This window comes from Pavona decussata, unplaced genomic scaffold, assembly GCF_977016875.1.
Source record: "Pavona decussata unplaced genomic scaffold, jaPavDecu1.1 SCAFFOLD_28, whole genome shotgun sequence".
Classification (NCBI taxonomy): domain Eukaryota; kingdom Metazoa; phylum Cnidaria; class Anthozoa; order Scleractinia; family Agariciidae; genus Pavona; species Pavona decussata.
Window position 1 is genome coordinate 515,969 of NW_028145451.1, and position 14,032 is coordinate 530,000.

Sequence of the window (14,032 nt, forward strand, 5' to 3'; positions counted from 1 at the left end):
GTTCAGTTGTAGTAACTTTTCTGAAAATTTTCGCTTGACAACTAAAACACTTTACTGCTAATGCCTGCTCCGCTTAAACAACGCTAATAGCCTTTTATTAGCACTGTAATTACTTCCGAAATTCGACTGATTCCTTTTGTAGAAGTAGGAGGTTTTTCTTAATTTAAATCTTTTTTTTGCGCGGAAATATTTCCAAGATTTTTTCAATCAGAAGCCGTTCGTTTTGTTATACGGAAAACATTGAGCAATGTCATCACGCCGAAAAGCTCGCAAATAATACCACACTTTATTGCTAACGGCCTGCTCCACTTAAACAGCACTAATAGTCTTTTATTAGCTCTGTAATGAAAGGCATTTTTCTACGATTTTTCTTTTCACGGAAATATCTGTAAGATTTGCAATCAGAAGAGCAGTTTGTTAAAAAAAAAAGTTAGAAACAGAAGGCTGCATTTTATGAGTTTAATAATGAAAATGCTGTAAAGCCATTATCATCTTTTTTTAATTTACAGCATTGTATCGTTTTTGCATTTTGTTATCCTATCTTTCTTCATATGTGAGTGTCAGGCCAGTCGCAGTAACCTCTAACTGAGCATGCGCAACCGAAAGTTGACAACTGAAGCATTGCCAAATTTACTTTATAAAGACATGCAGGCTTATGCCACATTATTATCACTAACACCCACTTGACAGAAGCAAGGCTAATGGGCTGTTATTAGTTTTGCGAGACTTTACGAAAATTTTCCTAATCATTTTGAGAAAAAAAAAACACTTCAAAAGAACCGGACGAGTTTATGTTACGAATTTAACTGAAATTGAACAGTTTTTGAGAAACGAAAACAATATTCTGAGATTTCACTGAGTCGCAAGTTTTAATGATTATTAAGGTTTACGTCAACTGAAAATAAGAACTTAAAGATTTTATTAAATCATATAAAGCTTTGGTACATTTGGCTCTTAGTTTGAAAACCTTATTCGTTTATGCTTCTACTGATCAAGGGTACCCAGTGCCGGTTCATTTCGGTGGATTTCTGTAAGGAAGGCTTAACTAGCCGCACTAATTCGGATTGAATTGTAAATTAAAAATAGCGTTTTCTTTGATGTTTCTCACCTAAAACTTAAGAAACATGGTAAAATCGATTCCTTTTATTTTCGAGGGGACTAGATGAAATAACTGCAAGATATGATTTTCGGAAAGCCAGCGACAGCTCGTAAATTTGTGGCTCACGGATCTGCTCCGTATAATTTGCCACGGCTTGAAATCTCAGCAAAAATATCCGAACAGATCCAGTTGTGTTGGCGCACAAAAAGATCCCTTTTAACGGCACAAACATGTCGTTGGGTGCCCGTGTTCATATGCAAACCCGAATTTTTCACCCAAACAAAAGTCATATTCATAATATGAACACCAGCTAATGGATTTTATTTCGGCACCTGCAGGAAAATATGGTGAATTTTCTGATCTTAATTGAACCTACGCAATAGGCAATCATTCTTGTTGTCACAGCAGCAGATTTGAGCCGAAGTTATTGAGAATTTAGTGTGATTTAAAATTTCCCCTATTTTGTAAGGCATTCTAGAACGACTTTAAAATTTCATTTCATTTCATTTTTGACGGTGCATTGCTTTTATTTTCCTATCTAATAACATGTTCTACCATCATCAGCATTATTATAAATACACCGCGAGTCATCTTTCATTAAATTTCATCCTCTGTTTATTTTGCAGAATATATTGAGGCCTAATTGTCAAAAGGATTTTGAACTGTTTAAAATTATTTCGCCAACTCGCGCAAAAAGCACTGATCAAAAACGCAAAGCAAAAAAATATCAAATTTCTTTTTTTCCCCTTTGGCCAAGTACCTTCCTCCTTTAACCTTAAACATTTTTAAAAACGCGGTTCTTGTTTCCTCATTAAATACTTAAAAATTTAGAATAAAATTCAATTTTTGAAATGACGTGAAAAGTCAGATTAAATGACCGCTTTAAAAGTCTGCTTACGGAACTTGTTTTTGTCCTTTTCCTGCAAATGGAATAACAAAATATTCGCTGAAACGATTTTGACGTCGGCAAAAAGCCCTGTCGTCGCTGATAAACGTTATCCCAGAAAACTGCTAAATCTCGCATAATACCTGACTGCTCATGTCATGCGATATTTAAGGATTTTAATCATTTAACACCTGGTTTTGTACAAGAGAGCGCTCCGTTTGAATAGGGAAATAGCTACCAAAATATCGATTCAAATTGTTTAGTTTTTAGAATACTTCTCCGTCGCGGTGACCGCCTGTGTAAACGAATTGACCGACGTAGATGTCTAATGTGAAGAATATCTAATCAATCTCAACCAACAAGATAACACCCAATCGGTATATTTGAATGCCATGAATATTTATGTGGATCTTTTATAAACCGTGAGCTTCGACGACGACAATATAATCCCATTTGTGGTGGTCTGGAGAAAACTCTTTGGCTGAAGGACGCCCGTGGTTAATAACAAAATTTTCCCGCGGCTGGTGAAATTGGTGAAGACGTCATTCGTACTTGCCTACAATCCAATCAGGAAGGCTTTCATCAGTTTCGGACGGGAAAAAATTGGTTTCCACTGAATCTCAAATAAAGCCACCAGACCGTAAGGATTGCTGATAGACAAGGGTTAATCCTCGTCCACTTTGCGGCATTTCTATTACTGTATCGTGATACGGCGCCATTAGTGGTTTCACGAGTCTAAAATGGAAGAAAGTCGCCATGAAAAGGCCTGTGTTTTTGTGAAAGCAATGGACTTCAGTATGGAAGAAACGCAGCTTGTTTACATATCTAATGTAATGACTTGTATTCTTAACGCGGTCTTCGCTGTACCAGCTATCATAGGGAATGTCCTTGTGTTGTTTGCGATATGGAAAACACAGCTGAATCGATCTCCTTCGAATGTACTACTTTCTACGCTGGCCTTTGCGGATCTCCAAGTCGGCCTAATTGTTCAAACGAGCTTCGTGGCCCACAAACTTACAGAGATCTTCAGAGCGGCCGAAATGTCGTGTTACGCGCGGTTCGTTAACATCGTGTTTGGTTACGCCACGACTGCCGTTTCGTTGCTCACTCTGACCGCAATAGCCATTGAGCGATTTCTGGCATTGCACTTGCATCTGCGATACAAAGAGGTCATCACAAAGAGGCGAATTCTGTCTGCCGCGGGTTCTTTCTGGGTGATAGGATTTGCCGTGACATCTCTTTATTTTCTGCAGAAAAATGCCTTCGGTGGAATAGTTATTACAAGCGAACTGTTTTCCATCGCGATAACATCGGTGGCATACATCAAGATTTATAAGATCGTGAAACGACATGAGCGGGAAATAAATTCGCAGCGCCGAGTATCCGTCTATCCGGGAGAGCAAATTGAGTTAAACATGAAAAAATACCAGCGATCTACTTTCACGATGGTTATTGTGTTTATGCTCTCATTCGTGTGTTACGTGCCGTACTCAATAGTCATGATTACCAAACTGAAATACGGGTTCACAGTTCAAGTGAAGGTTGCAATAGATATCTTTTCGACGGTAGTCTGCATTAACAGCTCGATGAACCCAATTATATACTGTTGGAGAATGAGGGAGATCAAGCAAGCCGTTTGGGCGGTGGTCAAACGCAACACAACAGCAATTACCCCTGGACAAAACGAGCAAAGCATGATGACATTCACTCCAGTGGCGCAACTCAGATTACGCACAAAGAGTGTTGAGAAGGGAACGGATCGTCAGTAAAAGAACAAGACAGAACGCTGAAAACAACAGTCAACGTCCACAGAGAATCGATAATCTTCAGCCTTCGGCTGTACTCTAATGTCATTGACATCCGATTTAAAAGAAATAGATTTTAATTTTCCAAAATACTCCATAGTGCTCTACTTGAACTCAACTGACATAATCTTTTTGCTACAAGAGAGTTATTTCAGTGTCTTTAAGGATACGGAGAATGTTAAGTATTGTTGAAAAGCCTCCAAACGTTAACGATGTCGTTTTGCATTTCAATATCTGCCCCGTCGCCAAATCTCAAAGAAACTATGGGTTAATTGTAGCTTTTATATACCTGAAGAATTTTAAGGGAAACTTTTATTAGTGGTTTAATAGAACTCTTCGTTTAATTTTCTTAGAGGGACTTGCATTGGTTGTCAAGTTTATTAAAAATCATGGCTCATTACTGTGGAACTGTGCAGACTAATTAAAATCAAAATGAGAAATTGACACTTCCAATCCAAGCAAAGGCAAGGTTCTCTTTTAATCTAAAACAAAAGAAAGTAAAGTCCCTTTTTGCTATCTCAATATACAGTACAAAAAGAACAAATACAGGCAGTATAGCACCAACAGATAAACGCGTCTAGCTCAATGCCCTTCTCAGTACGCTTTATTGCTGGACATTTGGGATCGCCACTGAATAGCAATAGGACACAAATTGAAAATAAAAAATCTTAATTTCCTTTTAGCATCGCATAATTTAAGGAAAAATTGACTGAACTTTGTTGACGTAATCGAGAATTGCGCTATCTAACGTATATTGGTCTCTGGAATATTTAACTGTTAGAGCTCATTGAAGTTTCGAATTCTAATTTGTGCTTCAAAGCAATTTTTCTTATCATCGAACGACTCATTCACCTGTTAGGTTTGTCATTTCCCACGCAGGCCTCAGGGTTCATATATAGTTAATATATTGCATTGTCAGATCCTTCGGGGTCCTTGCATGCAACCGAGACCAGCATTGACTTCGAGGTTCCTTCATCACCGCGATAATTTTAAAATTTTATGTAGGCAGGTATCAAAATCCATGAACACTGCCATGAAGACCACCTTAAAATTAGTAAAAAGGCCGAGTTTGAGAGTCTTTTATAAATAACGAAGAAATGGCTGTAATTTTATAGGAATTTTATAGACGTTTCTATGACCGAAGGGAAATTTAACGTCTGTAAAATTATCTGAATTTATGGAACTAGTCCATGACTCTCAAACATGTTGGCCTTGGTTAAAGTCTTAAGGTGTTCATTGAAGCAGTATCTGGCTGTAATTAAAATTCTAGGAATTTTACAGACGTTTCTATGACCGAAGGGGAATTTAACGTCTGTTAACTTATCTGAATTTATGGAACTAGTACATGACTCTCAAACGTGTTGGCCTTGGTAAAGATCTTAAGGTGTTCATTAAAGCAGTGTCAAGGAGTTTCATTCCTGGCCTTCATCAAATTTACAATTACCATGACAAAGGTCTATGAAGCATTATCGGTTACTAATAAGAGACAGCTATTGACATCAATCTATTGACTTTTACTTTCTGTGCTGAGTAGTCGGATTTGCAAAATTTCAAATCTAATCCTCAGGTGATTCTAGGGGGAGGGGGTGGGGGTTGTGGTGATTTTCGTTTTGTTTAGCAAAATTATCTTTAAGTCTTTGGTTTAAAAGCCTTAAAAAGCTTAATTGCCTCAGCCTCAGTCAAAGGTTTTATCACGGGCACCCCGGCAACGGTGAAAATTTAAGCACAATACTAAAACTGGGGGTACCCATAAGAATATTTAATAACCCTTCAGAAGTGCGTTTTCTATATTCCAAGATCGTTTTCGTGCCTTCGAAATTAATATTTGCGTATGCTTGTTGCTAACAGGGTTTCATCTGTTCCGATTCTTAATCTGATTTTCCCGAATTCACAGGCTGATAGCGCTGTTGCATGGCTTTCCGAAAATCCTTGCGTTCCTGCTATAAACAATATTTTTCGTCCCTACGAAGCAAAACAATTTTCCCAATTTTCTACTTAAGGTTTCAGGCAACAAAACATCAAAGAAAACAATAATTATTCACGCGCTTTAAAACCTTTTACCGAAATGAATCGCTGGGAGCCCCTATTAAAACACCTTTTTCTGTTTCCCCAGCAATGGCTTAAGAGTCTTTTCCAAAGGTAATTAGAACAAGCTAGCACAGTTTGGTCTACAGAACAGAACAGATTGAGAACGGAACAGATACTTTTATTTATTTCAGTTAAGGTGATCCCTTCAGCATTTACTGAATCGAGACAAAATACTGTTATCAATGGGAGACTTGATCCTGTTCGGACCTTTTAAGAGCAAAACGTTTTAGCAAACAGAATCTTACTATCTCCAAATTTCCGAGCTGCCGTTGGCTTTCACAAAGCCCTAGTTGGCTTTCTTTAGCCGTTCAAAGGGTGATTTCGGCCCTCCTAAAAAAAAAGAGAGAGAGAAATATAAAGTTCCATATTACAGAACTCTGGGATCACATTCACCAAAGAAAACACTAGGTCTTCGTCAAAAGTACGTCCGAAAACTCACTGAGGAAATTTAGATCTTTCGAACAGATGTTCGCCGAAATCAACCGTTGAGTGCTCCTTCTTTATCTTGGTTGCTGGGCCTACCAAGATTAAAAAAAAAAAAGGATTAATGTTTTTTTGTGACCGTAATCATCTCAGACCGAACTGAAGGTGCTTTGTTTTCAACAAAATTGAATCACATAGCAGAGATACAGATTAAAGAAAAAACTCGAGAGCATGGGTAATTCATCTTTTTTAATTAAGCCAAATTTATTCAAATCAAAGAACTCAGGCGCCAGATAAATAATTGAATAGTTTACTAATATGATTCATATTTATTTTATAAACCATAAAAGAACAGCCCCGAGTCGGACATCACTCAGATAGATGGAGAGTGAAGATGGAGAGTTAATCACTCCAAGCTATTCAATCCACAGCTTAACTTTCAGCAGTTGCAAAGAGGCCTTAAAATTAACAGTCGACCATGCAACAGGAAGTTTTGTTGGGTTAATCGTCGAAGCTAGCTGTAAGAAGTTAAACGGTCATCGTGAGATGGATTGATTTAAAACATGTCATTCCTTATCAGGGAATGTCAAAAAGTAATTTAACTGTCGATAGACTGATTTTCTTACTGTCATCTGTCAGAAAAATGTCCTTATAAAAATAGGAAGTTAAACCGTCAACGTGAGGTGGATTTATTTAAAACATACCATCCCTTATCAGGGAATGTCAAAAAGTAATTTAACTGTCGATAGACTGATTTTCTTACTGTCATCTGTCAGAGACATGTCCTTATTAAACTTTCAACACTTCAACATCTTGTCAGACCCTTCTGTGTTGTTATTTTACTTTTTTCATGCAAGAAACTTTAAAATTAATTAAAATTGCCTTTTGAGTCTCTCCATCCGGGAAGATAAAGGTAACTGGTTAACCATCAGCGAGTCCTATGAAAATGCTGTGTGTCTTCTTCCGCTGGATTGAACCCGTGATGGACTAGCATCCCAACCCCGCATCTCCTTTATCCGAGGATTAAATTTATGATGTAGGCCAAAAATCGAAAACCCGTTCACACCGCAGGAAAGAGCACCTTAAAAAAGTATAAGCCCCGTCTACACGAGCAATTTTTATATGGCAATTTTTATTTGCCCGTGTAGATGATGAGAAATGACCTATTTTTATGTGACAACTGCATTTGCTGAAAAGCTGTCGTGTTAGTTTTTATGTGGCAAATAAAAATTGCCACATAAAAAAATTGTCAGTGTAGGCGAGATGCCACATGAAATGTGACAATTTTTTCAACGTCATCAGTAGAACCCAGTCTCTACAGTCCCTAACATTTGCGCATCCAGCATGGCGCCATCTTGCTTTTTGCCTTTCCATGGACATCTCCGCTGTGCGAAATTATTACTGACGCAAATTAACAACAAATATTTGTCGAGCCATCTACACGGGCAAATAAAAATTGCCACATACAGTTGCCAATAAAAATTGCTCGTGTATAGACGGGGCTTAAAGGACAAGTTTGAGTGGTTTGTTTCCGCCATGACATGGCGTCTAACTATTTCGGCTACTCTTGTGAAAGCGAGCTCTTTCTAGGCTTTTTGTTTTTCTTCAAAGGTGATCGTTGAGAGTGACTTATCAAGAAGGACAAAATAAACTTATTCCAAATTTCCCTAAATGCGGACACCCTTTGCGCGATAAGAGTTTATCCGCTTTGGTCAGTGATTTAGAAGAGGTTCCATTATTGTTATAAGATATGTGTCCAGCAAAGAAATCCAATGTGTTATAATCTTTATTCCTGAATGTATTAGAGAATGATAAGCAATTTTTAGATAACTGAATAATCAAGCTAAGACTGAGATTCAATGATAACGGATAAAGAAGAAAATAATGACAGGAGGAAGAATAACGCTCAGGTAAACCTTCGGATGAAATGCCGCTACAATTAACAACTTCAGTTACGTATGTTTTCAACAACGTTACAATCTTGGTAAAAAACTCGCCTCAGTGATTTCGGCTTTCGGCTGGAGACTCCACCTTTCAGACCCAATCTCCAGCTCTCCAGCCTAGCAAGCAAAATCTCCAGCTGTACTCGGGTTAACAATTGTTCAAATAAATACATCGTAATAAAGAAAAGAAGGTCTGTAAACGAAAGAAAATTGCCTTGTGAATAAAACAAGTTGACAAAGATTCCGAGACGAATCGAAAGCTGTATTTCAATATAAATTTTCGATCCTGAAAACGAAACCTTTTTGTTTGATACGATATGACAGGATCAAGGAACAATTTTTTTCTCTAAGAAGTTTTATTTTTTGATATATCATACTATAAATGATTGTCCCGCAAACGTATAACCGATCGTGATCCGAGAAATCATGAAATCAGAAAAATTAAAAGTAACGCTGTTCGACGTTTCGATGTTTCAAACATCATTATCAAGAATGAAGAAAACGTTTGATGTCGGAGTTGCTAAAAGAGTTGAGTTTGAATAAATGAAATCTCATTCGATGGCATTTTTAGGCAAATAGGTTGCCCGTCGATAAAACCTGGAACAAAAATAATAATAATAATAATAATAATAATAATAATAATAATAATAATAATAATAATAATAATAATAATAATGATAATGATAATGATAATGATAATGATAATGATAATGATAATAATAATAATAATAATAATAATAATAATAATAAATTAAGATACAAAAAAAAAGAAGGAAATAAAATAAAAATAAAAGAAGAACTGAATAAAAAAGTGTGTGTATATTTATATAAAATGAAATTACATTGTATCCGTAAAAAAATCCACATAAGAAGAAGTACGGAGTAGGTGCATGGGACGGTAGGATAAATGGGGTGTTGTAACTGACCACACTGAATGAAGGCGCAATTTAATTGGGTTACTTAGGGAGCCACCCACTTAAACTTATATGATTGAAATTAAATGTCGACTTAAAGACGACGTTTGCGTGCAGAGCCAAATTTCGCAATATATATTATCAGGTAAGGTCTTCATTTGAAGAGATGTTTTAAAGTGTTTAAAAATCCCGTTAAGCTTAATATCTCCGAGTCAGCGCTTTTATATTTAAATTAATTCCTAATACGTAATACCTTCGTAATGAAAAACGACCCTCGTGGTGAATTGAAAAGAAGATATTAATACTTTCCATGTATGACGCACCTAAATACAACCTCTTCTATAAATTTGTGATTAACAAAGATAAGTCTTGTTTAAATTTAAGGGCGCTTTTGACCTCGGAGGCCTTTTTAGTGTGAAGTAGTGCATAGATTTTGACCACTTTTTGCTGAATAAGGTGAGGCTAGTCTGGCATTGGTTATAGTTTTCACGAGTTAAATGGAGTTGGGAGGCCTAACGAAGTCCTACTCACATGTTTGACATATTCATATCGGTCTTTGAACCAGTTTAACTTCTTGTATGTTTCTAGCGGGTTAACATGATCATTTAGAGAATTTGGATGGTGTGCAATCGAAAAGAAGGTCGTGTCTTAAATAGGTTAGGAATAATCACATATCTTGGTCTGAAATTCGGCAAGAGTTTGAAGAAAGGCGCTACCCCCGGTGGCAAGATGCAGGTGTAGCTATTATTATTTGTCAGTAAAAGACGCCTGATTGTCTTTGTGTCTTAACCATAAGCGAACTGTCATTTACGGCTAAAGAAAATACGCTACTTTGGCTGGTTTGGAGCTACAAAACCCCCTTTCCATTTTACCGAAAAATTGGTTTTGAAACAGGGATTTCGCGCAAAATAAAAGGAGAAGATAGGATGGAGAAACGCCTGAGGGTGTTCCGTGTTCATTTGCGTATTCTTCTTTGGCGGCCCAAAGTAATTAGCTGTTAAAATCGTTGCGCCACGGGTACCAGATAGTCAGGCACCAGAAACAATCATTAAATACAAAAATTACTCACTGTGAAGGTAGACAAGCATGTGTGGGGCAGTATTATGCTACATGCCCTCCGGGGAAGAGGGCTTGGGTTCAAATCTACCTTGGAACCGAATAAAAAATATTTTTTTCATCTCAAACCGAAGCCATCATCTTTGGTAGAGCTTTAAATTCCTTATTGTTCCCTCATCATTTTTCAGTTATTATCTTAAGTTTTGTACTTTTAAATAGAAAGCGGCCATGAACAATGGCCAAATTTTTTCATCTCAAAGCGAAGCGAGTTTGTATTTTGCTTCTAAGGTTTTTTGAAGCGCCGCAAACAAGTTTGGCTTTTGGTAATCAGATTCCATCTAATCTAATATTCCTCACGGTCTCGGAGAGGAGTCATCAAGCTATTCACCTGAGCACCAACTTAAAATTGCAGTGTACTGTATTGTGAAACTATGTCGGTGTTTTTCTTAATCTTGAAGAGCGTTTTTCAAGTCGCACTTCCTTGTGAGGTTCATGCAAAGGTTGAAGCTCCTATTTTGCATAATTGAGAAATGCTAGTAATTGGAAGCAGCGTCAGAGTCTTGAAACCATCTGGCCGCACTATTTTATTTAATGATAAGAAGTCTTTGTCTTTTCATAACCCACAAGGGCACTGCTGTAGGATGTCTCACTATTGGTTTACATGCATTTTTGTGCACCCATTTTTCCTACTTTTTTTTTTTACAAGCTGTGAAGGTTGGTTGGTAAAACGTTCAAGTGCTGTTTTTACTACTTGAAACAATTCTGTAAAAATATAAATAATATAATAATATAAGGAAGTCTTGTGCTTATATTATTACCCAGGAATCGTAGTATTTGGCCTTGGAGCAAGTTTTTTAGTGTTGTGGGAAGTTATCAAAATTGTTAAAATTTTGCATTTATTTTTTCACCTCAAAAAACTCAATTTTTGCCAACGAAGGGACCCCGCTGGAAACAGAGGAACAACTCCCGCCGCCCGCCCGCCATAGCCAGTTATTTCAGACAGCGTTTAAGGCTAAAACGACAATTGTATTTCTTAGAGTAACCGGACAAAGTGTAATTCACATGCAAAATTTGAAGCAAACCTATTTTTGAACCATGAATTTGGGTTATGAGGAACTTAGGGAGCCACCCACTTAAACTTAAATGATTGAAATTAAATGTTGTCTTAAAGACGACGTTTGCATGAAGAGTAAATTTCGCGATATATATTATCAGGTAAAGTCTTCACTAGAAGAGATGTTTTAAAATAAAATTTGCCGCTTTGAAAATTTTATTTGTGAGGCGCTATCTGAAAGCAATTAGAGCGAATTAATGCAGAAACCAATTGGAGTAAATGAAAGGAATGACATGTGAAATGCAGGTGCAGTTTGCCAGTAAAAGAAGCATTCGTGTTCCGGCGTTTCAACCATAGGCAAGCAGTTAACTACGGGTTTAACACATACTGTATTTTGGGTGGTTTGAAACTACACAAACGGTGTCCATTCTAGCAAAGGTACGTTTTGAAATCAGTTGAAGTAGTGCATAGATATTGAGCACTTTTGGCTGAATATAGTGAGGCTGGTCTGGAATTGGTTATAGTTTTCACGAGTAATATGGAGTTGGAAGGCCTAACGAAGTCGTACTCACGTGTTTAACATATTCATATCGGTCTTTGAACCAATTTAGCTTCTTGTATGTTTCTAGCGGGTTAACATGATCATTTGGAGAATTTGGATGGTATGCAATCGACAAGAAGGTTGTGTCTGAAATAGGTTAGGAAAAATTACATATATTTTGGTCTGAAATTAGGCAAGAGTTTCAAGAAGCGCGCTACCCCCGGTGGCAAGACGTAGGTGTAGCCATAATTATTTGTCAGTAAAAGACGCCTTACATCTCTGCAGCGGTAGCTAATAGACTGACAAAACTGACTGAAGCTGACACGTCACGCATTTTAGATAGTACCTAAACTAACCCCTAAAGCCCAGTTTACACTAGGACATCAACATATTAAGCATGAGCCAAGCATAAAGTTAAGCAAGTGATAACACTACAGTCGAACCTCCCTTTGCGACCACCTCTCGTAAGCGACCACCTCTCATTAGCGACCACTTTTCCAAAACACCAAAAGTTTTCAAGTCAAATCACTATAGATAGAACCTCTCGTAGGCGACCACCTCTCGTAAGCGACCACCTCTCGTAAGCGACCACTTTTAGAGATGATTGTTAAAATTTTCAATTGTTTTTAACCTCCCGTAGGCGACCACTCGACACATAATCTGCTGGTGATCTCTCACGGGCGGAAATTGCAAATCATTGTCGCTTTAACATATTGGCCCACATCATTTCAGCGGAATCTCACAGCCGGAGCTACCGGAGGTGTCTCCCGAAATAGCTTAGCATTGAAACAATTGATAACATACACATGCACTATTGTGTACACTAAAATAAACTTTAATCAGGTTGAATCCCTTGTACGAAAGAAACTCTTTTATCTTGTAAATAGCATGTATGTACGTGCATCAGACCGGTGATGACTCTCTCAACCTTGTATTACTCAACAGAAAAATTGTGGCGATAAAGAACGTCAACTGGATTATGTAACAAACAAACGCAAAAGTTGTAGATGTTTTACGCTCAAAATGTAACATTGCAAAAATGCCGTTTACTGTTTGCTCCTAAATCAGGCAGTCTAAAGAAAAGTTATTACTTTGGGTTTCGATAAGTACTGGCAAAAGGGTAAGGTCTCCGCAATTACCATATGTAAATAACCCGAAATTTAGACCCCCTGTTGTCTGACCTCTGGTAAGCGACCACCTCCCGTAAGCGACCACATATCCTTGACATTATTGGTGGTCGCTTACGGGAGGTTCAACTGTAGTTAGCTACATAAGCATAAGGACAGACGCACGCGCAAAAAACCATTTCAGGACGGAATTCTCGATACCAGCTCCCCTATATGTTAAGCAAGATGGCGGACGAAACGGATGACTCACTGCCTTGTGCTTGTGCATATGTCGTCCCCGTTCTCATTAGTGAAAACTGCAACATAAGCATAAGCACGAAAAGAACGAACAGCCCACTTTGAAAAAGAGTGATGGCCTGGGTCGAGAGTAGCTGCCCAAGCGATTGTGGGAAGGTTTGGGGGGACGTTGGCTATTATCCTCGCATTTTTGCGTCCCCCCAAACAATCCCACAATCACTTGGGCAGTTACTCTCGACCCAGGCCATCACTCATTTTCAAAGTGGGCTATACTTGAGAGGTTGTCGTTAGCTTGCTCAAAATTTTATCACTGAGTGTCTTCCAAATATCTTTCATGAACGTAACGAGCATACCCCGAGCAAGTCTGACTTCACGGTTAGGAAATATATTTTTTCAACTGATTTCAGAAACTGAAATAGTCTGAAGAGAAAAGCCATGCGTTTCGAAATATTTAAAAAATATATTTCTTTAAAATAATCCTTGTGTTTGTTTGTTTGTTTTTTGTTTTTTGTTTTGTTTTGTTTTTTTCTTTTTGTTTTGTTTTGTTTCATTCGCTCACCTTCTATAATTCCGAGCCGAGCTAAATTGGTTTCGGGGTTGTAGTAGAGCGAAAATAAAGAATCTAGAAAAAAAAAATTCAGTGGCTTTGACGCATGCGTAGCGTAGCAAACCCTTTTCACCAACTAAAAAGGAAATCAAGTGTGAAATGTGAAATCAAGTGGATCGCAGTAAGGGTGGACGACACTTAATCTTATTTTACTAGCCTGGAGCAAATAAAATTAACCTTAACGAAGGTTTGACGGGATGAAAATATAACCAGAAAAACAAAAATTGATGCAAATTGCAAGACAGCGTCCTT

The 14,032-nt window shown here is 37.6% G+C and overlaps 1 protein-coding gene across 1 annotated transcript; it reads left to right on the forward strand.

Moving 5' to 3' along the window:
• The first annotated feature begins 1,729 nt into the window (after positions 1 to 1,729).
• LOC146484952 (adenosine receptor A3-like) lies at positions 1,730 to 6,964 on the forward strand. The gene has a single exon (XM_085103822.1). It carries the CDS (start codon positions 2,726 to 2,728, stop codon positions 3,752 to 3,754), a length of 1,029 nt encoding a protein of 342 aa, XP_084959948.1. The 5' UTR covers positions 1,730 to 2,725; the 3' UTR covers positions 3,755 to 6,964.
• Positions 6,965 to 14,032: the final 7,068 nt, after the last annotated feature.